General features: G+C 39.9%; 1 protein-coding gene across 3 annotated transcripts in view; it reads right to left on the bottom strand.

Moving 5' to 3' along the window:
• The window catches only part of ZNF277 (zinc finger protein 277), a 60,149-nt gene that overhangs the window by 19,225 nt on the left and 16,990 nt on the right, over positions 1 to 23,934 (bottom strand). For all 3 annotated transcript variants that reach the window (XM_054178178.1, XM_054178179.1, XM_009907190.2), the window contains exons 2-6: positions 19,748 to 19,943; positions 16,443 to 16,531; positions 15,539 to 15,621; positions 2,447 to 2,538; positions 250 to 360 (exon numbers count right to left, since the gene is read on the bottom strand). In XM_054178178.1, the coding sequence (XP_054034153.1) occupies positions 250 to 360; positions 2,447 to 2,538; positions 15,539 to 15,621; positions 16,443 to 16,531; positions 19,748 to 19,943 (571 nt within the window). The remainder of the gene's footprint in view (positions 1 to 249; positions 361 to 2,446; positions 2,539 to 15,538; positions 15,622 to 16,442; positions 16,532 to 19,747; positions 19,944 to 23,934) is intronic.

Here is a 23,934-nt window from a genome sequence, read left to right on the forward strand (position 1 = left end):
ATGTTTAGCAAAAAGATTGTTATAATGAGAAGGAGGAACATTAGCAGTTACAAGAAAAAGGGATGTGTTATTATTTTCAGAGGAAATTGTGAAATGTGTAAGAGAACTCACAATAAACACACATTTTCTCTTTGTTTCTTCTTAACCAACCATGGACATTGGATTAATCTTAATCCAATTTATTGCCAAGCTCAAAAAATATATGATCTAAGGCCATTTCAAAAGAACAAGACAAAAAAACCTACTTACTTGTCGAGCTTCTCCTGTAATACAGCTAAAAACTCACAGCAATTCACAATGTTGTCTGGCAACCCAATATTAAAAGCATGCTCTCTTGCCATATGATTGAGCAGGATAGATCTGCAAATGATATCCAAAAAGAACATTACATATTTAGATACATATGAGAATTACTCAAATAGTGACTCAAAATATAACAATTGCTCTAAAAATTCATTAAAGCCAATATATTAAATAAACAATAACAATGTTATTGCCACTGCTAGGAAAAAAGAATGCCACTTTACTGAAAAGTTTACCATTTCAACTGCTTAATCCACATGCATGAAATAATCCTTTAAACAAAAATTACAATACAGTTTATTTTAACCCTCACTGTCAGCAAAGCTCATTTATCGACCTGAGCAAGAAAATCACATTTCAAATATCTGTTTTAAGAAAAATTCTAAAAAGCTATTTGTCAGTTTTCTTTATGCTGGTTAGCAGAGCAGAATTTCTTGGATGTGATATGCTTTTACATCAGTATTGCTTCCCGCAGCATTAGCAACACCAGCAGCACTCCAAAGTATGGATGAACAAACAATGGATGTTCCAACAAGATATTTTCTGATAGATCTATACTGGTTAATGCCTTAGCTGCCTAGTATCTTTACAGACCTTAAACTTTTGCTTTTGGAGACTAAAAATCGAAGAATTGACACTGCTAAGCCTTGCTTTCACCACAATTCTGGCATGATTTTCAAATCACGTGTTCTACCTGTTAGTAAGTAGAGGATGAAGTTCTTGGGGGGTGAAATGACATAAATTTTGTTATACTGGGTAGTAAGGAGAGTAGGACACTCACACAACATTGGGATGACTTGCAGAGTCATGAATCTGGGTCCTTCTTCCTTTTCAGAGTACCAGAACTATCCATGCAAGCAGGCATTCAGAGATAAGATTCAGTCTCTTCAGCTGAAACTGATTTACTATGTACAAAGAAGTTTTTTTCAGAGCAAGCACTTGATTGGAATTGCTGCTTGCACTTGAGCCATGCTACAAAGCACTCTATTCTCACTCTAATTTTTTTCACCTCTTTTCAACTGAACTTCAAATTTACACTGGTTTGGTAAGGCTCGAATAAGAAAATGTCTGACTGGACAGAAATATATTTTAACAGACATATCGGCATAAATGCCAATATGCCATTCTGGGGTGTACTAGAAGGGGTGTGGCTAATAGGTGAAGTTCTTCTACCCCTCTACTCTGCCCTGGTGAGGCCACATCTGGAGTATGGTGTCCAATTCTGGGCCCCTCAGTTCAGGAAGGACAGGGAACTGCTTGAAAGAGTCCAGCGCAGAGCCACAAAAATTATTATGGGAGTGGAACATCTTCCTTATGAGGACAGACTGAGGGAGCTGGGGCTCTTTAGCTTGGAGTATCATAGTATCAGTTAGGGTTGGAAGGGATCACAAGGATCATCTAGTTCCACACCCCCTGCCAGGGGCAGGGACACCCCACACTAGATCAGGCTGGCCAGAGCTTCATCCAGCCTGGTCTTAAACACCTCCAGGATACTAAACCTAGAAGATAGTAAAGGGTGACCTCATTAATGTTTATGAATATGTAAACAGTGAGTGCCAAGGATGGAGCCAGGCTCTTGGTGATGCCCAATGACAGAACGAGGGGCAGTGGGTGGAAGTTGAGGCATAGGTAATTCCATGGAAACAGGAGGAAAAATTTTTTCACTGTGAGGGTGATGGAGCACTGGAACAGGCTGCCCAGGGGGGTTGTGGCATCTCCCTCTCTGGAGAGATTCAAAACATGCCCAGATGTGTTCCTGTGTGACCTGGTATAGGTGATCCTGCTCTGGCAGGGGCTTGGACTGGGTGATCTTTCAAGGTCTCTTCCTGTCCCTAACTTTTGTGTGTGATTCTGTGTGATAAACAGCATTCCTTGCACTAAAACAACTGTTGAGAAACTCACTCTGTATACTGGTTCAGTTCCTAACTTCAGCATTGTACTTGAAAAAATAAAGAATTAAGGATAGAGTCCACTTAAAATGGCACTGCATGTGAAAGAAATACTTAAACTAGACCTGAAAATTAATGGTATCATCTGCCTCCTACTATTAGGCACTAGTGGTTCAATTACATTAAAACCATAGACAAAGACACAGAGCAGATACAAAAAACCAAACCAAAAGCAAACGGGTCAATAAACAAACCTGTTTCCTGTGAATTCTTGATCACAGAACATACACATGCTATGAAAACTTGTGTCATATCTCTCTCGTTGTTGCTGTTCAAGAATTTCTCTCTATGAAAAGACACAGATAAAAATAATCATTCCATCACATAAACTTATTATACCTCTTCATCCTTACTGGTAGCAACGAACATATAAATGTGTATGAACATTAAAATGTGCTGCTAATATAAAGCAGATGTTACCATTTTTCAGTGTGGGTTCTCACAAAAATTGTGAGTTTTTTCAAAGGTATTATGAGCTCCAGACAAGTTCCAGTAAAATTCTAACAATATACAAGGTGCATGTAAAGAAATGCAATCTGCAGTGAGATTGCATGCAGCTGTTTAAATGATTCTGTATTCAACAGCAGTTTATTGGTTCAACTCATAGTTCAGATTTACCCAATGGAATGATAAACTCAATTTTACATGGCTAATGTCAAGCAATCTAGAGGACTTTTTCAACGTACAGGACTAGTAATGAGACTTTTCTGCAAGGAACTATAGCATGTAATAAAGTGAGGGAAAGAGAAGCTGATTGCCTTTCCTACTGGTTATGTTTAAAGTAGAGCAACAGGCTAGGCTAGACACTTTGAAACACTTGACCACAATTTTCCTAAGCATAACAAAATCGTGCAGCAGGTGATTTTCTCTGCTGCTGTAACAGCAACAGTGCAGTCATACTGTGGAGTTAGCACACACTTCAGACGGAAAGGCCATAATCATCTGGGACACAGCAGAATCTGTGTTTGGATTAAAAATTAGCATTTTTTTCAGTCCAGCATTACACTACCTTGTATTTCTGTTTTAAGTACTGCTAACTGGTAAAGGATTTATTTCCTGTCAATGTAGAGGTGTTACTGCTTGCTTCCTGACACTGAGAGATCCTTTCTGCATTTCTTAGGGGCTTTTCTCAATCTCTTTATCTCCTTAAAGCCTGCAACAGTGGAGCTTTGTGTTTCTCACTTACTTCTTTAGTAACTCTTTGTATGGATAAAGGCCCAGATTCCACAAAAAAAAAATAGAAAAGAAAGAAAAAGAAAAAAAAGGGAAAAAACCCACCCACACCATCCCAAATAAAATTAAAAAACAAAAGGGGGGAGGGGGGAAGAGAGGAAGGTTCATCTTTACAACAAGCCCAAATATGTCTTGCAGTATGGATGGGCTGGTGTATCACATGAGAGCCTGCTGCCCACAGAGCAATCACAGGAGGCTGATACTGAGCAAATAAATGTGCTGCTGGTTTCTTTCCAGCAAGAGCAGCATGCTGTACCCAGTGAAAGGCAATGGGATGAAAAGGATGCCTGCTGGAGAGTACAGGAGCATACAACACCTGAGTACATTTGTCCTAGATCCAGGGGCTGCTGTGGGGCATGAGTGCATCTTGCCATAGCCTGCTCTAGTGCCCATACCTGAGCACATAATTTGGGGGGCTCTAGCTGTTGCACACCAGCTAAGAGTGTGTACTCTGAAAATGAAGATCCTGAGGCTTTTTTGTTTGCTTTGGTACTACTAGGTGTACATTTTCTGCTGGAGTTGTGCTCAGCAGCACCTGCTCAAATTCCAGGCCATATCCACTCATGTCCTGCTGCATTATGCAAAACATCAACTAAGAGAAATATAAATTTTCAGGGCTGACTCCTGAAAGAGAGCCCTTCAGCAGAGATGCAAGTAAGTGTGGATATCTGTCCGCTCTGCTTGGGCAGCGAATGTTCCACAGCGCGTCAGTGAGAACCGGGGCTTTCTCTGCCTGCCACCTCTCTCCACTCAGCAGCACATCTGACATGGCTTGGATAACTTAAACTACAGGCAGATGCCTTCAGATTCTATATACCTTGTAAAATGCACTAGAACTGATCTAAAAGAAAATCAAAAGGTATCACATACAATTCAAACATTAAGGGTGTGTAAACACCCTCCATTAACTTTATTCCAAAGTAGCTTCCTAATTGTACTCTACTAGGAGGCAAAAAAATATTCTGCAATATTTGGCTGCCTAACTCCAGATTTTCATTTCATACAAATTGCTTACTGGAGTCCGGGTGTGCTGCTACTCCCAGTTATGCCTGAAGGGGAAGAAGCAGCATACTGCATACTCCACAAACGGTGATCACAGTATCACAGTAACTAAGGTTGGAAGAGGCCCCAAGGATCATCAAGTCCAACCTGTCCCAACAGACCTCACAACTAGACCATGGCACCAAGTGCCACATCCAATCTCCCCTTGAACACCTCCAGGGACGGCGACTCCACCACCTCCCCGGGGGGGCAGCCCATTCCAATGACGAATGACTCGCTCAGTGAAGAGCTTTTTCCTCACCTCGAGTCTAAACCTCCCCTGGCACAGCTTGAGACTGTGTCCCCTTGTTCTGGTGCTGGTTGCCTGGGAGAAGAGACCAAGCCCCTCCTGTCTACAACCACCTTTCAGGTAGTTGTAGAGGGCAATGAGGTCACCTCTGATCCTTCTCTTCTCCAGGCTAAACAATCCCAGCTCCCTCAGCCTCTCCTCATAGGGCTTGTGCTCAAGGCCTCTCACCAGCCTTGTTGCCCTTCTCCGGACACGTTCAAGAGTCTCAATGTCCTTCTTAAACTGAGGGGCCCAGAACTGGACACAGTACTCAAGGTGTGGCCTAACCAATGCAGAGTACAGGGCCACAATGACCTCCCTGCTCCTGGCCACACTATTCCTAATACAGGCCAGGATGCCATTGGCCTTCTTGGCCACCTGGGCACACTGCTGGCTCATGTTTAGGCAGGTGTCAATCAGCACCCCCAGGTCCCTCTCTGTTTGACAGCTCTCCAGCCACTCTGAGCCCAGCCTGTAGCTCTGCGTGGGGTTGCCATGGCCAAAGTGCAGCACCCGGCACTTGGACTTATTAAATACCATCCCACTGGACTCTGCCCATCTGTCCAGTCGGTTGAGGTCCCTCTGCAGAGTCTTTCTACCCTCCAACTGACTAACATCTGTTCCCAACTTGGTGATCCTGTGGTGCTACTCTCTTCTCCCTTCCTGTTTGCCCCTACATCAGCATGCTCAGCAGCTGAGAAGCTTTGACTAACCCAGTAGCATGGCTTTTATCAATTTACTCAACTTATTTTAAAGGTAGACACTCCTTTTATCAAATGTTGGCACCATTTACTGCTAGAGAGAACTTGCCAGCAAGCAAATCTGGTACTTGCACAGGGGAGAAATTAGAAGCACATCTTCAAGTCAAGTACAATGAAAGCAAGAAGAAAACAAATCTTCTCTGCAGATGCTCCCAAACACCATTCATTCTAGCTCTGCTCTGCTGCTGAGACTCCAAATGGAAAATAGCAATTGCAATAACTTGCATAAAGTAAGATTGTTACAACTTGCATAAAACTTCTGAGCTTTTTCTGAGTGAAGACTTTCAGCTGGTGATGGAAGTCAAGCTTAAACTGAAGTTCAGCCACGAATATTTTCCAAAACCTTTTAATGATAGTTTGTCATATCAAAGTGTCAGAGAACAAGAGAGGCAAAGTCACATGAGGAAAAAGCAAGCAGATCACAAAATAGACAAAAAGTAGTTTTCTTTTTCCATAATGAATAAAAGAATTGATCACAGGCAGAAAAGGTAACCCGAAACACTAGAAAAGTAAGAGAACCAAATGCCACAGCTTGCTATCAGGAGAGTATTTTACAATGCTGATACAGTTTGTCAAATAATTCTGACCCCCATCTCTTTTAATCTTTTTTTGAGATGTTGTGACAGCTATTTGTCCTCCACTCTTTTTGCCATATTCTATGATTTGCTAACCCGTCCCATTGAAATCCATTACTTCACTGAATACTGTCAGATGAGTTGTGAAACAGTCATTGACAGAACAGAAATCCCCACTGACAGAAAGCAGAACTTAAATTACTGAGGCTTTGAGCCTAAACTCTTTGTCCTCACAAGCCTCGTGAAGCTTTTAAGATCAAACAAGTATGGTCAAAACTAAGTATCACTAGATGACAAATTCATGGAAGCACATTTTTAGAGGGAACCTAGCTCAAATAAGCAGTAGATACAGCTGTGGCAGTCAGTAGTCCCCCATGGAATAGCTTTGGGAAAAATTCTATAGTACATAAGTAGTTGATCACCTTCAAACATGGTATATGGAAGGTGGACAGTTCCGAGCATATATAGAGGCAACAAAAATATACTTGTTTTTCAGGAATACTTAATGTATTCAGTAAATAAAATACATGTTTAATCCAAGTCTCCTTTTTATTTTCTGTCTGCAAAAAAACCCTCTTCTGCAGCTGTTAGTCATGTATTTTCAACTAGATGGGTGATTTGCCACTAAAACAATCCAACCAAATTACAAAATTACAATGCATTCTGTTTTAACTTATAAAACAAACCAAATTAACCAAATTAACTTAGAAACCAAACCAGCTCCCTGTGAGGAGAAGCTGAGAGAGCTGGGGTTGCTTGGCCTGGAGAAGAGGAGGCTCAGGGGAGACCTTATTGCTCTCTACAACTACCTGAAGAGAGGTTGTAGACAGGCAGGGGCTGGTCTCTTCTCCCAGGCAACCAGCACCAGAACAAGAAGACAGAGTCTCAAGCTGAGCCAGGGGAGGTTTAGACTGGATGTTAGGAAGAAATTCTACACAGAGAGAGTGATTGCCCATTGGAATGGGCTGCCCAGGGAGGTGGTGGAGTCGCCGTCATTGGAGGTGTTTAGGGGGAGACTTGAGGGGGTGCTTGGTGCCATGGCTTAGTTGATTAGATGGTGCTGGATGATGGGTTGGATGTGATGATCTTGAAGGTCTCTTCCAACCTGGTCTATTCTATTCTATATAAAAATGGTAAGGATGTACCTATATTTATATCAGGATGTTCATCTCTAAATATACCAGCACACTAAGCTGCTAGTAAAAAAGAAATTTAATCATTTGCATGACAGTTTGTAATTTGGAGTCTAGAAAAATGCCCTGCAAACTCATGATGCCCAGTGTACGGCTGTGAGTTCAGACTTTCTTGTAGGAGGTAGTAGTTGAAAATGTACCTGAAAAAAAAAGTGTGCCTTTTCTTCTCCTAGGAAGCAATATTTTGGAAGAAATAACCTTCCCCCCCCCCCCCCCCCCCCCCCAAAGTGCTTAAGCACCATACATCAGCAAGAACTCACACTGATAATCAGTAAAAGATGAAAAATGCATACTTGCAGCTAGTAGGCTCTTTTCCCTAACAATTACTTCATCTCTGGACTATAGCTAAGAGACATCTGAGACATACAAAAAGCCTTGAAAAGGTAAGACTGAAAACAACTCCACTGAATGCAAAAAATATGGACTCCAGGACAGCTGGTTTTATGGCACATTAGACCACATAGACCAATTTGCACTAATCTTCTCTTTAACACTATATCCCAGCTGATAAATTGTCTTTCTTTATTGCTGTCCCACCACTGTTTTTTTTTTTTAATCATACTAACAAAGCCCTCATAAATAATTTACATAGCTATATAAACACATGGCTTGCATCACTGACTTAGAACAGTGATTCAGAATCAGTACTCAGCACAAGTTCTGCTGCTTTTAATTCCAACCTGAAGAAAACATTGGTGGTAAATTTTTATTCTTCCCCCCCCCCCCCCCCCCCCCAGCTACATGAGTTGGCCCATGAAAAAAAAATAAAATTACTTCTCTCTCTACAGCCTGTCTCTGCACTTCTGCTACATAAGAAATAAAGGTGGAAAGTATCTCTCTACCTCCAAGATAGAGGCATATTACATGGCAGTTTAGGACAAGGTCACGCAGTGACTCTGACTGCAGCAAGACCTGAATTTATCATTCCTCAGTCCAGGAATCCACTTGTGCATTGGAGGATTTTGCAGTTGTCTGCAAAACTGAGCTAACTGCAGTATATGTCTTCCTTTCCAGAATGTTCAGGATTTAAAAAAACAAGAAAAAAACAGTACTGCCATAAGCTCTGACAAGACAAAGTCAAAAGTTTCTCATCCATAGACTTAAGGATGGAAATGCCCTCAACTTGTAAGTATTTCAGTATTGGGCATGATTGGGGCAAGAGTATATTGTAGCTTGGGGGTTTTGTTGACATCTGCCTTGCCCATTCTGGTCCTTCACTCTAATTCCTCCTAGGCAAGAGACTAGAAAGATAGCATGTTATACAAACAATCACTTAAAAGAAGTTGGAACTAAAGTTTTTTATAAATGGTGTTATGGTTTTTGTGCTAGAGTTAGAAAACTTCCCCACTTCCCCCCTTTCCACTCCCGCCTCCTCCCTCCCCTCTTACCAAGAGCTAAGACAGGGAGGAAAAAAAGGCAGCAAGAATTTTCTTAGTTGATTTACACAGAATATTTTACTCCTCCACTATAAAAGTATCAGATTACATCAGTACATACATGAAACAAAGAAAGGGACAGGAAAAATACCATCCAGAGCCCAAAACTGAGCAAAGACACACCCTCATGCTTGAGCCCCAGAAAGCAAGAGAGCAAGCCAGGGTCTCCTGTCTAGGATGGTAATGCCCTACAGTCATACAATGTCATAAACTCATCATTTCTGATAGTGGGGAATATTAGTGTGTTTCAAACCACTACAATGGTGCTATGTTCTCTGGGGAGGTAGTGTGCCTACAGATGTTCCTTTGGAAGGGAAATTTCATGAATGTTACAGTGTGCTGGATCCAACATCTGAATGCTCAGTCACACTGTTGTGGAGTGCATGGTCACAGGCCACATTGCTTCCGTTACAGTAACGGACTCATTAATACTACTGGAATCAATAGTACTACTGAAATCTGCCTGAGAAATAAGGTACTACTAGAGATAGCAATGTCAGTGTGAATGTGGATCTAAATAAGAGGGGCTTTGCAAGAAGAATATGTATTTCATCAAGCCTTGTAGGTGATTTCTCAAACATACAGTATGTATCTTTAGTTGTAGTTTCTTCCAATTTAAATGAGTTACACTTCCCTGCTGAGTGCTCATCCCACAGAAACTAAGTACTGCTATTGGCAAAGCAAGCAAGTGAAACATACTTTGATTTTTAACAACAAAACAAAACAAAGCAAGACAGATCACAACAAGAAGCTGCTTTACTGGCAGTAAAACAAACCAGACCAGAACTGGTGACTCTTGAGTTGCTGTACAGTTTCTGAAAACTTGCCAAGCATACAATTTGACATTTGTATACAGCATTAGGATAAACTACTCTTAGATCATGCATGTGGCTGATAAATAGGAAAAATATTTACAAGGAATCACGGTATCAGAAACTTCATGTCTCTCCAAAGATCTGCAATCCTAGCTATATATCAACAGCATGTCTCCTAACTTCTATTCAGCTTCTCCTTACTGATCACTGTACTCAGTTCTCCCACTTGAAAAAAATACTCTTGTCTCTTGAGTAGAGAGAAAAAAGTATCTTCTAATTCTGTAGTCATTACCACATCCTCTTCGATGTTTTTTGAAGAGGAGTGCCTTTTCTTTAATATTATCAGAGATGCTTGCTTGAGAAGCCCTTCAGGAAACAGTTGAGCTGTAATGTGCATGAGAATACAACAAAATTGTCAGGATGGGATGTCCAGCCTGGAGAACACTCACACTTTTGAAGTCAGCTGTCACACCATCTGACATACATGTGCTTGCTAATTACTTCGTATACTTTGCCCTCTCATCTAGTGAATGTGAAAATTCATACATAGTTCAGAAATGTCACAAACAAAGCCCCACTGGCTAGACAGACAAAGTAGTGTGTTGAAGACTGGTGTCTGTGGAATGAAGGATAAAAGCTCATTTTTGGAACAGAGAAGAGAGGAAAGCAACTGAGCAATGACCTACCATCTTCCAAGGGATGCTGCCTATCTGCTTGGTTGCATGGTTTAGTTAATTAGGTGGTGTTGGATCTTGAAGGTTGATCTTGAAGGTCTCTTCCAAACTGGTCTATTCTATTCGGAGATGAAACTGAGAGTACTCCTTTTCTTCTGGTACTGGGTGATCACCTAAAGAGGACATTCCTGATTTTGTACTACATACTCAGGTAAGACATTTCCACAAAATGCTGTGAACAAGAATGAAGTAGAAAAAGGAATGGGTAGCATTTTCCTGCATCTTTTCAGCTGAGTCCAAGGCATAGATCAACATCTTCTAAAGAGGAATATATAGCCATGGAAATAGTGACAAAATATGGAGTATTTAAGAATATTGTCATATGGCTGGGGAAACAAAAGTCTACCAATAAGTGCCCTGACAGAGAAGAGAAAGAGCATCTTAGGACCTCAGCTTGCCAGCTAAGTGAGGAAACTTAAAACTAGATTTGAAACAACAGTGACAAAAAAAAAAGCCAGAGAGAAATAAGAGTTGTGACCAACTGGAAAAACAGGTATTTGAGAAGAGAATGGTGGTAGTGAGGGGAACAAGATGTAAGAACAAACTGTAAAATCTGCTGAATCACAGGTCCCAGGCAGACTGAATAAGTACAAAGACCAAACTATAACTTAACTGGTATTATAATGAAATGGCTAAAGTCTCAGGATTGTTATACGAGTGTTAAATATTTATTGTGAAACTCGTGAGTTGCATTGTCCTGACTTTTATTTTGTGAATAAAGTTGCCTCTTAGGAACAGGGAAAATTTCTTTTTCTCCTGCATCTAATCCTTAACTTCAGCCTAGTCTGCAGCGTTCAAGTTCAAAGTGAATAGTGGGAGTGACTAACTGGAATGGCTATAATAGATTGTTTCCCTAGCTGTCTCTCCCACTTGCTCTTAGATTCTCCCTGTCTTTCCTATCACTGCTCTAGCTGAGTTGACTCAGCTACTGAAGTGATAAAGGCTAGAACCTATACCTGAAGAGGCAGGTCAGACAACTCAGGCTTTAAAGGGTGCTGGGACACTGATGTAGAAGACATTCTTGCAGCTTTTTCAGGAAGCTTAGTCAATTAAAAAAACCAAAGGAACAGTTTCATGATATGATGAAAATCAAATACCTGTGCAAAGATGTATGAAAATTCAAAAAGGGTTGAAATTACAGTAGACTTGCCAGAGTCTGGCAAGCTGAAGCAGAAGAAAGGTGAAGTTTGTCTGAACTAAGACAACCAAAAGAAGATGGACACAGGCTAACACAGTAAAATGAAGTAGCAAAACCCAACCTCCCCCTGCCCCCACTGCATTGAAGAAAAATGGCAAAGAACAGTAATGTAGTAAGATACTGAACACAGACATGAGAGTAATGCTCACAATACTCAGGGCTTCAGCCTTGACAGGAAAGATTAATTATGTCAGAACTGTTAATGAAAGGCATTCAAAACAAAACAAAAAAATGAGACCAGAAAACTGTAAGAAAGGATTAAAAGTTGATATATTCAAGAATTTACCCAACACTTGCTATGGAGTTAGATAAGATGATTTCTGGCTATTAGTTGACAAGTCTTCCAAAAATTCAAGGTGCTTGAGAAAAGCAATTAAATACCAAACATAGGCAAAGATGAACCTATAGAATTTCAGGTATAGGTATTAACATGATGCTCTTACTAGCTACTCTCCACAAGCAATGATGCTAATTAAATCAGACTAGCATCTCAATTCCTTCCAGTGCATACCTTCAAGTATCTTGAACCTTGTCTCAGCTTATGACAAATAGGTTCCTACAAACAGCTCCTCTTAGGAGGCTGGTATAGCTGTCCCCCTTCCAGTTTTGATGAAGACTGTTCTCCAGAGTCAATTTACTGGAAGGATAAAGAACCTCTCCACCTAAAACTACCAGTTATATGACAGGAGAATAGCTGTAAACATGAGAGCAGGACAAGATCAAAGCTGTGGTTTTCCAAGGAAAATTTTAAAGACAAGACCAAGTGGCTTATACTGACACTGCCCCTCCTACTACCTCTCAAAGTTTTGCTGCCAGTACTTCCTTGCTTGGTACTGCTTCACAACTCAGATTCTTTGTCAAGATTGTGTTTTTCCAAAAGACTGTATCTGTTTTGTATAACCTACACAACTATTTCAGCAAGCTGTGCTTTCTAACCTAGTTCAGGCTCATTCCTTGGCCGCTCTCAATACATCACAGTCAACATAATGTCTCTGCATGACATCTACCTTGGCTGGCTCCCCTGCTGCAATACAGCCTGAAATACTCCTAAACTTGAGATTCAAAACTGCCAAATGACATGCTTCACCTAGCACATTTTAAAGACAACATTTGTCCTTGTTTGGGCTTGCTGTCAGAGACAGCAGTTAGGACTCAAAGGCTGCAGAAAAATCACCCAAAAATGCATACTTCTGGTCTTTATTTCGTGCAACTCACATGAGTCCCTTTGCCAGCTTGGTCTTAATTGCTGGACTTGTCTGGAGTTAAAAGACTTTGCAAAGCAAAATAACTATTTAACTTGCAAGTCAACACTCAGATTGCAGCAAGAGGAAATGAAAAAATAAACAGACTTTATTGCTGTAACTAAAGCAGTGACTCCATTAGGCCCAAACTACAGATGCAGCTTGATTTCATAAAATCCTGTAAAAACTGAAGATACAATTCTGATACCTAAACCAGTGTTAATAGCAAAGACTATTTCACACCATAGTAAGAGTGCACACCTCTTTCTTTTCTAACTTAATTACTCTGTAAACAAAATCAGCACTTGCTCTGGGCTAAGTCCTGCACTCTTTTCTGAATTTGAGGAAATGTCTGTTTGCAGAGGAGATGATAATAGCTCACTTGCCAAAAGACTCTGCACTCCCTTGACACTGGCAGTGGAGACAAGGCCTAGTTAGAATAGCACAAAACATTAGGAAAACAGAAAAAATCCCCTTAAAAAAACCCCAAACCTACAGTCCAATGTGTAGCAGAAAGAAGCTATATTACAACAGACAGTTCTATGAAAACATGAGCTGCATATTCAATCACAACCCTCTTTCCTTAAAGCCACAAACAACATTGGGAAAGGAACATCATTGTGGCACTGTGTGCTCACATGTAATATTCCAGATGCTGTTCACAACCTCAAAGGGATTATAGGAAACTGAAAAGGTACAGAGAAATGCAAAGTTGCACAATGAAGAACCACCAAACAGACAGCATCTTCAGCCTCAAATCACTGAATCCTTGTAGTTTCAAAAGACTTCTTGAGAGATGGTAGTCCAACCTCTTGTGTCCTAGCAGGGTCACCCATGTCTGTGTCTAGTTCTGGTTTGAGTGTCTCCACAGATGAAGACTTTATAATCTCTCTGGGCAACTTCTTCTAGTGTTCAACCACCCTCACATTAAAAAAAGGTGTTTGCTTGGTGTTTTTTTTTTTGGAGGGAATTTTCTGTTTTTTTAATTCATTCCCACTACCACTTTTTCTGTTGGTGAGTACTACTGAGAAAATTATGACTCTCTTCTTCATTCCCTTGAAATATTTATACACAGTGATAAGATGCCCTCTGAGCCTTGTCTTCCAGGCTCAATAGACCAAGCTTTCCCAGCCTCTGCTTGTATGAAGGATGTTGCAATCCTTTAAATCACCTCCGAGCTGGAGTTGCTCAAGTATGTCTTTATCTTGTACTGAGAAGCACAGCTCTGGACCCAGCACTCCACATGGATCTCAGTAGTGCTGAGTAGAGGGGAAGGATCACCTCCTTTCAGTACATGATAAATCAGGAGACAAATTATGAAGGGTTTAGATAAGACTGAGGAAAAACTGTTCACTACCTCTTCAAATGTAAAAAAAACCCAGACAGGTGACAGGTTCAAAACAGATGGTTCTCTACAAGTATGTAGTTAAGCAGTGCAACTTACTGCTGCAAGAAGCTGTGGATACTTCAGTTTTTGTGGGTTCAGGGTTGAGTTTCATAAAGACCTGTACATACTCCATCAGTTCTGGGGATTTGCTAGTGAAGTAACGTGAGCTGCAGAACATTACATTAGTCATCAAACTGAAACAGCGATCAAAGGGTAGTTGAACCAAATAGATTTGGCACACCAATCCAAATCAGCCTAGAGACAAGAATTTGACTTTTTTTTTGTAAGCATCTCCTTCATTCTGAATGCTTACGCTTTAAGATGTCTTTAGGTGCATGTTGTGTATGCACAGACTTGTAACACAAGCATACGAGAAGAAACACTGTAACAAAGGGTTAAAAGACCTGTGTTAACAATTCCTAGGACACAGCTGCCAACAGTAAACTGAAGAGTGTATTATGTAAAGGTCATATTGACCACTCTAACACCTCACAGTACAGATGACTTGCCAGCAGAAGGCCTTGCATCCTAACATAAGGAGACTGGCCACAAAGCTGCTCTGTATTACAGAACATTTTTAAGTTAGCCCAATAGCAAACCCAGACTACAGCTGTTTATTTGAAGCAAGAAAACACTAAAGCAAAACAAAACAAAAACACTCCAGTGGTCAGCAACCAGGACTAAGATATTATGGAAACTGAAGTCAGCAAGAGCTCAATGTGAAGTGCTGCACATTCAGAACTTACAACTAAAAGATACAAGAGGTCTGTCTGAAGTACTAGGTTGCCATCATCAAGCAAGCAGCAGTACAGCTCGTGAGGAGTCAGCAGCTGGCATTTCTTCTCCTTTGCATCTCATGGAAAGAACAATACTGCACAGACTTCCTCTACTCATGCACCATGGTGCTTATGAGCATCCAAGTGTGAATTAATGAAATCTGGGTGAGAGAGAGTGAATGCACAAAGCCATCTTGCTTGAAGATTTTGTAAGTAAAGTAACACCTTCCCTTTTCACAGTATCACACACTGAGTTTTATTTTGCTAATTTCCTTACACCTATCCTATTACACAAAAGATAGTGTGTCAGTGCATTGCAGACTCTTCCAAGAAGCACAAAGCCTTTTCCAGTGCTCTGGGCCTATTTTCCACTTGTGTGAACACTGACATTGAACCTGTAAATTTATTCTAAAGGAAAATCTATAAACAAGGAGTTTATGTATGTTTCTGTAGCATCTAGGGAAATGAGCTTTAAAAAAAACAACCAAACACAAAAAAATCTTAGAATTTTGCAGTCTAGTATAAAATACTTCCACTTTAAAAATGCCTAGTAAGTTCCACTATGGAACTGCTTACCTCAAAAAAAGGAACAACAGCAATTTCTTACCAGTCTCTTTTGTTGAAGCTGTTCTCTAAGTAATCTGTCTTCTGGTAAAACATCACATAGAAGAAAATAATTGTCCTGCTCTTCTGTTAAGATTAGAAAGTGTGTGTAAGGGACAGGAAGTTGCAGCTGCTTTTAATATTTTTGGCACATAATTTGCTAATCCTTTAGAATGTGTTAAGAATGTGAGAATTTATTTTTTTTTTAACCTAGAGAAATAAGTTATTTTAGTTTCATAATTTAATGAAATACGCTTAAATATTTCTATACACATGTTTGTAAGACATTTATGTAATTCATATTGCAATACAAAGATAAAAGTCTGGCCAACGTTTTCCCCACTACAAGCTTTATTAATTTTAGGATGGTTCTTCTGGAGACATAAAGCAATTGCAATAATTTGTAATGGTAACAGTATAAAGTCAGCATGAAAGAAACATCAATTAATCTTTAATTTTTATCTTGCATACGGGGATTTCAGTTACCTGTCCAGGAAGAGTTAGCAGTATCAGTGTGGGTGGTGGACAGGCTGAAGTTGGAAATGACAGCTCAGTGGGAATGTTTCTATACATTTCTGGAAAGACCGTCATCAATATTTTATGCAGTGGGTACCAGAGCTTCCCCAGCCTCAACAGAAGCACTTCTAGGCCTTGATTTGCAACTGGCCCCAATTTGGCAGTGCAGTTAAGCATGTAATGAGCTCACCCTTGCTGCTCACAGTGCTGAAGCACGTGTTGCAACCCATGGAAAAGGTAAGTTTAAATATGTGGTTAGGAGTTAAACTTTACTTCTGTGGTTTTCTGACTTAGTGTCAGATTACTCCACACTTGGCTGATCAAAGCAACACCATATGCCAAAAATTACCACATGGTATGGCTGACAAAGGGTAAGCAAGCAGTGCACTTACCTAATGGGGCTTGTGAATTTGTTCTTATCACACTGCAAAAGTCAGTGATGGGCTGTTCTGCAAACCTCTTCTTCCAGTACAAGATGTACCTTAAAAATGAGAGATGATTAGTGAAAGAGGAAACAAAAAAAAAGAAAAGTTTAGTAAACACTTGATTTGCTCTGGGGTTTTTCTTTTTATCCTATAAATTAAGAGTGGTTTGTGCTTTTTAAAAACTCCTGTCGCCGTTTTTGCTTCCTTTAATCTAGTTTTCTAGTTCATTAAATTCATTCAGCTTCATTAACATTGTGTTTAACTATCCTGTCAAAGTGAAGAACTCAGTAAGACAGATTTGCATTAAGCTTTACATAAATACTATGACCTATTCACATTTTCAAACAGAAGTGCCACTCAGATGCATTTTTACTCAAAAGATACACTACGGAGGACTCTCAAATTCCCAGAATTTGTGCTCCATGTTCTGCAAGATGCAGGCAGGAATCTGAAACTCAGTGAAAATACCAACTTGTCAAAAGTGACATTTTGGCAGGTCTCCTGTGGAGTTACAGTGAAAGCTGTAGCTTGACAGACAACTAGAAAGACAGAAAAATGATGTCCCCAAACACCTGGGACTGGGAGAGCAGACAGAATAAGGAAAAGCCCTAAACATATCTTGAAGATTTAACCCATAAACTACAGTTGTTTAAAAAGATTCTTGTACTATCGTTGTTTGTATCACGGCATCAACATGCCACAACTGAGATTAGGTTTCCACTGAACTAGAAGCTACTGTCTAACTAAGAAGTCATCACCTTCAATTATATGATGAAGGAACCAAGCAATTCTTGCACTAGTTATTCAGTGTGTTGTTATTAGAAAAACAAAAACCAAAACACAAAAAAAAACCCCCAAACATAGAAAACCCAAACAAAACCACTTGAAAATGTCTAAGTTGTGATTATATTTACACTTTTGACCTGTATACGGTCTAAATCGTGAGAGGGTTGGTAATGTAAAGGCTAACAACTATTCAATAATTGTAGTAGGACAAGAATCATACAAAATCAGATACCATTATGATGAGGACGTTTCTAAATGGTTGTGAGCTGTGCCATCTCAAAGTTTACTTGCCACAGCTAGCACATCACATGGCGGTTAGTGTTACCTCTGTTTACCATCTAACTTAATATATGAGGACTGCAACTGTGACAGCCAAGGAATACATATAGATTTATTTCTGCTAACTCTGACATGGAGAGGATTAACCTCTGGTAACAGCACAGTGAAGTCAGCATGCATGGCTGAAGCTCATTTGGTGGCTCCCTAGATGCCAGTAAGCGAGTGGTGAGCATTTCATTGCCCGTCTATCTACTCCACTGTTTATAATTCACAACGAAATGACAAGTTTCATTCACAACAGGAACAGCAAGTCTTCCAGAATATGTGATCCTTGAGTTTTTGGGACATAAATGTGCAAATGGGGGGATTTCATGATGTCATTTACTCTGCCCCATGCACTGAAATAAATGAATGCTGTTGAGACAAACTCACCTAACCATGAAGTTCACTGGTAAGTGATTTCATATCATAAGACTTAACCAAAAAAATCAATGATCAAATACAGCCAATGTCTTGTCATACTCCCAGGGAGACAGAATGAGTGATCAGTGACCATGAGTGATCACGCCCAGTCATGCAGTGGAAGCTTATTCCCCTTATCTCATCCCTTTGCTTTAATGCCAATTTATCTTTAGTCTTCCAAGTTAAAAAAAAAAAGAGTCCCATTGGCATTGGTCTTTTCTGGATTCATTACCTCTTGTAGTTCTGTCAAGAACTACTATTCCTAAGACTGACTGTAACTCACCGCTAAGAAAAATGCCCCCTCTATGTTTTCATAGTATTTTCCCTGTATTCTTCACACTTCAGTTTAACACTTCAGATTATACTTCCTCTTTAGTGCGTAGCATTAGACTGTTTTACTGATGTTCAGTAGAGCAAATAAGGAGAGGCACACTTCAGAGTAACAACTCCATCATTTCATATCCTGAGGCCGCTTTCTTTAAGAATTGGCTTCCCTCCAATTGCATTAGCAGCAAAAAGAATGTAAATGGGCGTTTTCCTGAAGAAGTGATTTTCAAATACATTTCTATTAACACAGAGTAATCCCCCAAGTGCACTTAAACTGGTGGTCCGTGACCGAGCAGCTCTGATCCCTTTATTTATCCAAAGAAACTAGCATTATCGCCAAAGAACACTACATTCTTGTTCTGCCTACTTTCAGTACAAACCCAAACAAAAACAAGTATCAGTTTTCATTTTTAAGCAATGAAAAGCTCATATATCTGAAAAAGGATTTTTATGGCTGACATTTCTCTTCCTAAATTTCATCTTAATATTTAATTTTTTTCTTAACATCTTGATAGATGCAAGTTATTGGCTTTGGCTCATTAACTAATCACAGCAGACCTACCAGAAAACTCTTTTTAGTTGAGAAATCATCCAGCTAACGTTTAAACACTGCAACAGAACTGTGCACAAACTGGCAGGTACCATCAAGCCTACCGCCTGGTTCATATATTGCTGTGTGTGAAAGCAAAATGCCACTGAGCGCCTCATCTCTGAAGTTACAAGCCAGCTGGTGCCATGCCAGCTACTGGAGGAAGTTAAGAGAGAGAAAGCCAAACATGACCCTGCTGAGATGATCAATGACACAGCTGTAGGAGTCACAGTTGCATGTACTGTAAAATACAGTTAAGAATTAAACGCGATATTTATGCAGAAATTCTGACATCCTTAAAATAGGATAAATTAATTTCATCCCAGAATGTAGGAGATCCTGTACTGAGCATCCTCTGTGTACAATACACAACTTTAGGACATTGTGCAATGGTAGAAATAGTCTTGTCCTACACAAACAAAACTCAAATTTAGGAGTCGATTGTCTAGTATGTGCTTTATGAAATAAACAGCTTTCTAGTTTGTACGCAACCTGTCTATTAGCGACAGGACCTGAGAAGGCCCCAGAATATGTCAAAGAATGTCTAGCACTGAAATTGTCCTGTGTGGTAATACTAAGTACCCAGGTCCCAGCAATATCTAGGGGCTGGGGAGTGGAACAGGAAAATAACTTCACATTCCAGCAATAAAAACCCCATTAAAAAAATACAATAATTAAAATGTTCCCATATCATCTTACTGTTTTTTTTCAAGTATTTTTTTTCCAGGTATTTAAAAAACATGATCTCTAGTTTTCTGAAGGTTTCTGTAATATCCACACTCACACTCTCTCTCTCACACACACTCAATTTAAACAATATAATCTTTACCTTCTGAAATCTGCAACCAGTTTCACATCTGCTATGACAAGCTTGTGTTCAATAATCATATGCTTCAGGAGCTGGCTTTGTTCTGCTAGGAGATAGCATTCTTTGCAGAAAATACAAGGCACATAGGGAGAACTTTCTACAGCAGCAAGACTGCAAGCTTCTGGCAGAGATAGAGGCTCCAGAATAGACTCTGTATCTAAAATAAATAAAAATAAATGCTGAGTAAGTGAATACATCTACAGCACTTGGAGTACTAAATCCATTTTGTTGGGTCCCAGGTGCTCGGAAGCAAGCATTATTTCTAAGAAGGATGGTAGGAGGTTAGCACAGGACAGTTCAAGTATCTGCTCCAGCTGAAACTCCCAGCTGACACCAAGTCAAAAAGACACAAGTGCTCTGCTTATCACTGAAGGAACTGTTATGATAAGACACCTTTTCCTCACCTGTTCTATCTGCTGTTATGAATGAAGCTACTCTCTGCCACATTCTTCATACCATCAGGAAGGCTTTAGACTGTATAGCACAAGCCATTTTGTATGTTGATTACTTCTAATTATACTCTTATTTATTGCACAATACTTCTGCAATTTTCTGAAGGTCTGCACGCATTTGTCTTTCCTTGTTTTCCTATTAGCATCTTGCCTACTGTTCTGTCACAAAGGGAGACTATTACTGATAAAGATTACCGTCACATGGAAGCGATTCTTACATGTACAGACGCTGAGGAGGGGCAAGCCATGCCTGATGCCAGGAGAAATAAGAACTCTGTCAGCCAGTTCAGCTGTGCCTGGTAAGCAGCTACACTGGTTTAGGTCTCTTGCAATCACCTATTTAAACATTTAGATGTCCAAATAAACATCTCCCATCTGCCTTAACAAACCAACTTCCAAAATGTAGGTGTGTATGGCAGGAACTGGTACCAAACATAGACAGGAGGCAGACACAGTTATTTAACATGAGTACTTGGGAATAACAATTGCTTGGGCTGAAGTACAGAGCTATTGATTTTTTATTGTAGTGGTGGACTGCTGAAAGGAATAAACTGAGGTGAAGGTTTTTTTGCTGCCCAAAGAGCATAGCTAATTCTAAAAGAGAACAACTTAAATCTAACTATTGGAGCAGCGTGGCAATTGCAGAAGCTTATGCAATTTGTCTGAAAGGCACTTAAGAGAGGAGGTGAGGGAAGAAAGAATCATGAATATATCTTTGTACTCATCTGCTGCAAAAAAACACTGAACAAGAGAATGAATGCACAGAGCTGAACAAAGATGCACAGCCTTTAGCATAGCACTTAGTGGACTAACACGTAACACAAATACCAAAATAGTACAAATATGGCTAAATATACTACTGAAAGCCCTGCAAAAGTAGCTAATTTTGATTCTGTATTTGGAGCAGAGTGGCCACAGGTACTGAAGGAAAAGCTGTTAACTAAAGCATAGCTAAAGGCTAACAGGGAAATAAAAACACTCAGATTGAGTTCTTGTTCCACCAGGAGTCCCGTATGCAGAGACCCTTGAAAATGAGGGAATAGTAGATCTTCTCTCTTAAAATGTGTTTTCACACATCCTTCCCATGTGTGCCCCAGCTAACAATGACAAGAACAAATTACCTAGGGAAGCGTACAAAAATTAAGAAAACAAACAGTAATCATGCAAATAGCATAGTCTTTCAGAAATGTGAGGGTGAAGAATTTAAGTCACAGGCTCTTTACCCTGGAAAAGAGAAGACTGAAAAGCGATCTTATAAATGCATATAAATATCTAAAGGGTGGAAGTCATCAGGATGGGGCTGGGCTCTTTTCAGTTGTGTCCAGTGCTAGAACAAAGAGGCAACAAGTACAAACTAGAACACAGAAGGTTTCACTTGAACTGAAGAAAAAAAACTTCTTTACTTTGAGGATGGCAGAGCACTGAAACAGGATGCCCAGAGAGGTAGTTGGAGTCTCCTTCTCTGGAGACTTTCAAAATCTGTCTGGATGCATTCCTGCGTAACCCGATTTAGATGTACCTGCATTAGCAGGGAGGTTGGACTAGGTCTCCAGAGGTTCCTTCCAGCCTCTACCATTCTGTAGCTACAGAAATACCTCAGTAAGGATTTTATGGCATTTTTCCCCACACACACCGATTTGTTTCTGTAGTGTTTGAACTTATTCATCTTTCATCAACACCTAAAACACCCTGCAGCAACATTTCATGTTCTCCTAATGGTCCTTCTTTCCTTGTTCTCTTTGTTCAGCTTTTGGCTAGTTCCACTCTACACTTCTCCATGTGCCAGGGTGAAGGGTATTTTGAAAACACCCAGTCAGCACAGTTTTTCCTCAGTCTCTTTATTTCTTTTTTTATTTCTAGCATTTTGCTTGCTTTTAGGTTCATTGAGTTAATGACTGAATTATCTTCAGTGATTTCTGAGTCTCAGAGAAGCTGTGAATCAGGTGTTAATGTACAAGGCAGTGGACATATTCTTACTGCTCACTCCCATGTGTGTTATTCTGCATTCATTAACATTGAATAGAACTTTTCTTTTTAGTGTCCAGTTCACTCAAATATGAGGAAATTCTTCTGCACTGCTTCAACTGGCCTTTCTGCTTACCATCTGGGGGGGAAAAGGTGTATTAACTGCAAAATTTATCGCCTAACCCCTTCCTATTTGTGTCTGTGGTGAACAGCACAGTACTTAGCTCCCAAGAAAATCAGAGCCCTATAAAATCCATTCATTAAGTTTCTACCAAATCATCCCATAACCACTGAGTTTCTCTTGGCCTAGCAGAAAACCATCATGACTGGTATGCAAACAGATGTCCCAATAACTTCACAGTAAGGACACTGAACTCAGGAACTATGAAAATCCCTCTCTTCATTCACAGAACTTATGAGTGACACCATTTTCTTCACAGGACAGACAAAATTGTGGTCTTCAGAGCTAATTCAGAGATAAAAAATGTAGATTAGTAGAAAGAAGAGACTAGAGGAATATAGTATTTGGAACCAAAGGCTAAGAAGTATATCCAGTTCTTCAGCTGAAAATAAAATGCCTACTTTGAAGACACTTGACAATAACATGGTATAGAAAACATATGGATTACACAAATTGGTTTCAAAACTAGAATAAGCATTGGTTTTTGTTATAAGCACCCACAGGATACCTACTGCTTATACCTACACACTTCTACAACAGTGAGAAAAGCAAAAGAAAATCCTGCCTGTTATAGAAATTGTATGTCTTTGTTTTAAATGCAGTAATACAAACTAATTGATTGACAGGCTCAAAATGGATTAATTTTCCTTACTGTAACATTTTGTTTCAAATGTAATTATTCTCAACTCAAAACTAATGTTAGTTTGCACATGAAGTAAACCATTACGCCCACATAGTAATAATACAGACAACAGCAGTACACACAATGTACCCTACCTGTACAATCACACATGCAGTTAATACAGCAACATGCCACATCATTTTATGTCCAATACAGTAGATGTACAAGAAATAAAAGGAAGGAAAGATTTGGCATTTTAAAGTGAGTTGTTAAAGGCAAAATTCTCAGAGATGGTTTAGCTTGCTACCACCAAGAAGTGGTATTTTGTTATTCTCTCTCCACCTCATCCTGCCACTCCCAACCATCTACTATTGCCCTTCTGTTTGTGCTGGCTCCTAGGCTTGCCAAATCCTTTGATGAGTTGATTCAACTCTTTAACCAGATAGAAGTACTCACTTCTTTCTTTCCGCTCAATAATGCTGAAAATGCTCACAGCAGAATCCACCAAGTGCAGGAGCAAACTAAGGAGTGCACAGTGAGAAGCAGTAAGATGAAACAGAACCACCTTCTTGTCATCTCAGCTTCCTCCTTTCTTCTCAGCTTAAGAGACTCAACTGTTTCATGCAATTTTACCATAAGCATGCCTTATAAAGTGTGCAAGGTTGCTTCAAAAGCATTACACACAAAGGAAAAGAAAATGCTAAGATTTTAGCACTGTGCTTCTTAACAAGGACATCTAGCACTGGCTGCAGTTCGTAAAACCTACTGTTGTCAGTAATAGGCATTTGAAACACAGTAAAAGCCGTAAGAGCTGTCAGGATCAATTCTTCTTGGTTGTACATCTGAACTATGTGCTCTGACTAGATCTGCAGACACGTTGAGAACTGCTGCATAAATTACATTCTCCACCCGGAAAGAGGAGGTGCTG

The sequence above is a fragment of the Dryobates pubescens genome, chromosome Z (assembly GCF_014839835.1).
Source record: "Dryobates pubescens isolate bDryPub1 chromosome Z, bDryPub1.pri, whole genome shotgun sequence".
NCBI classification, from domain to species: domain Eukaryota; kingdom Metazoa; phylum Chordata; class Aves; order Piciformes; family Picidae; genus Dryobates; species Dryobates pubescens.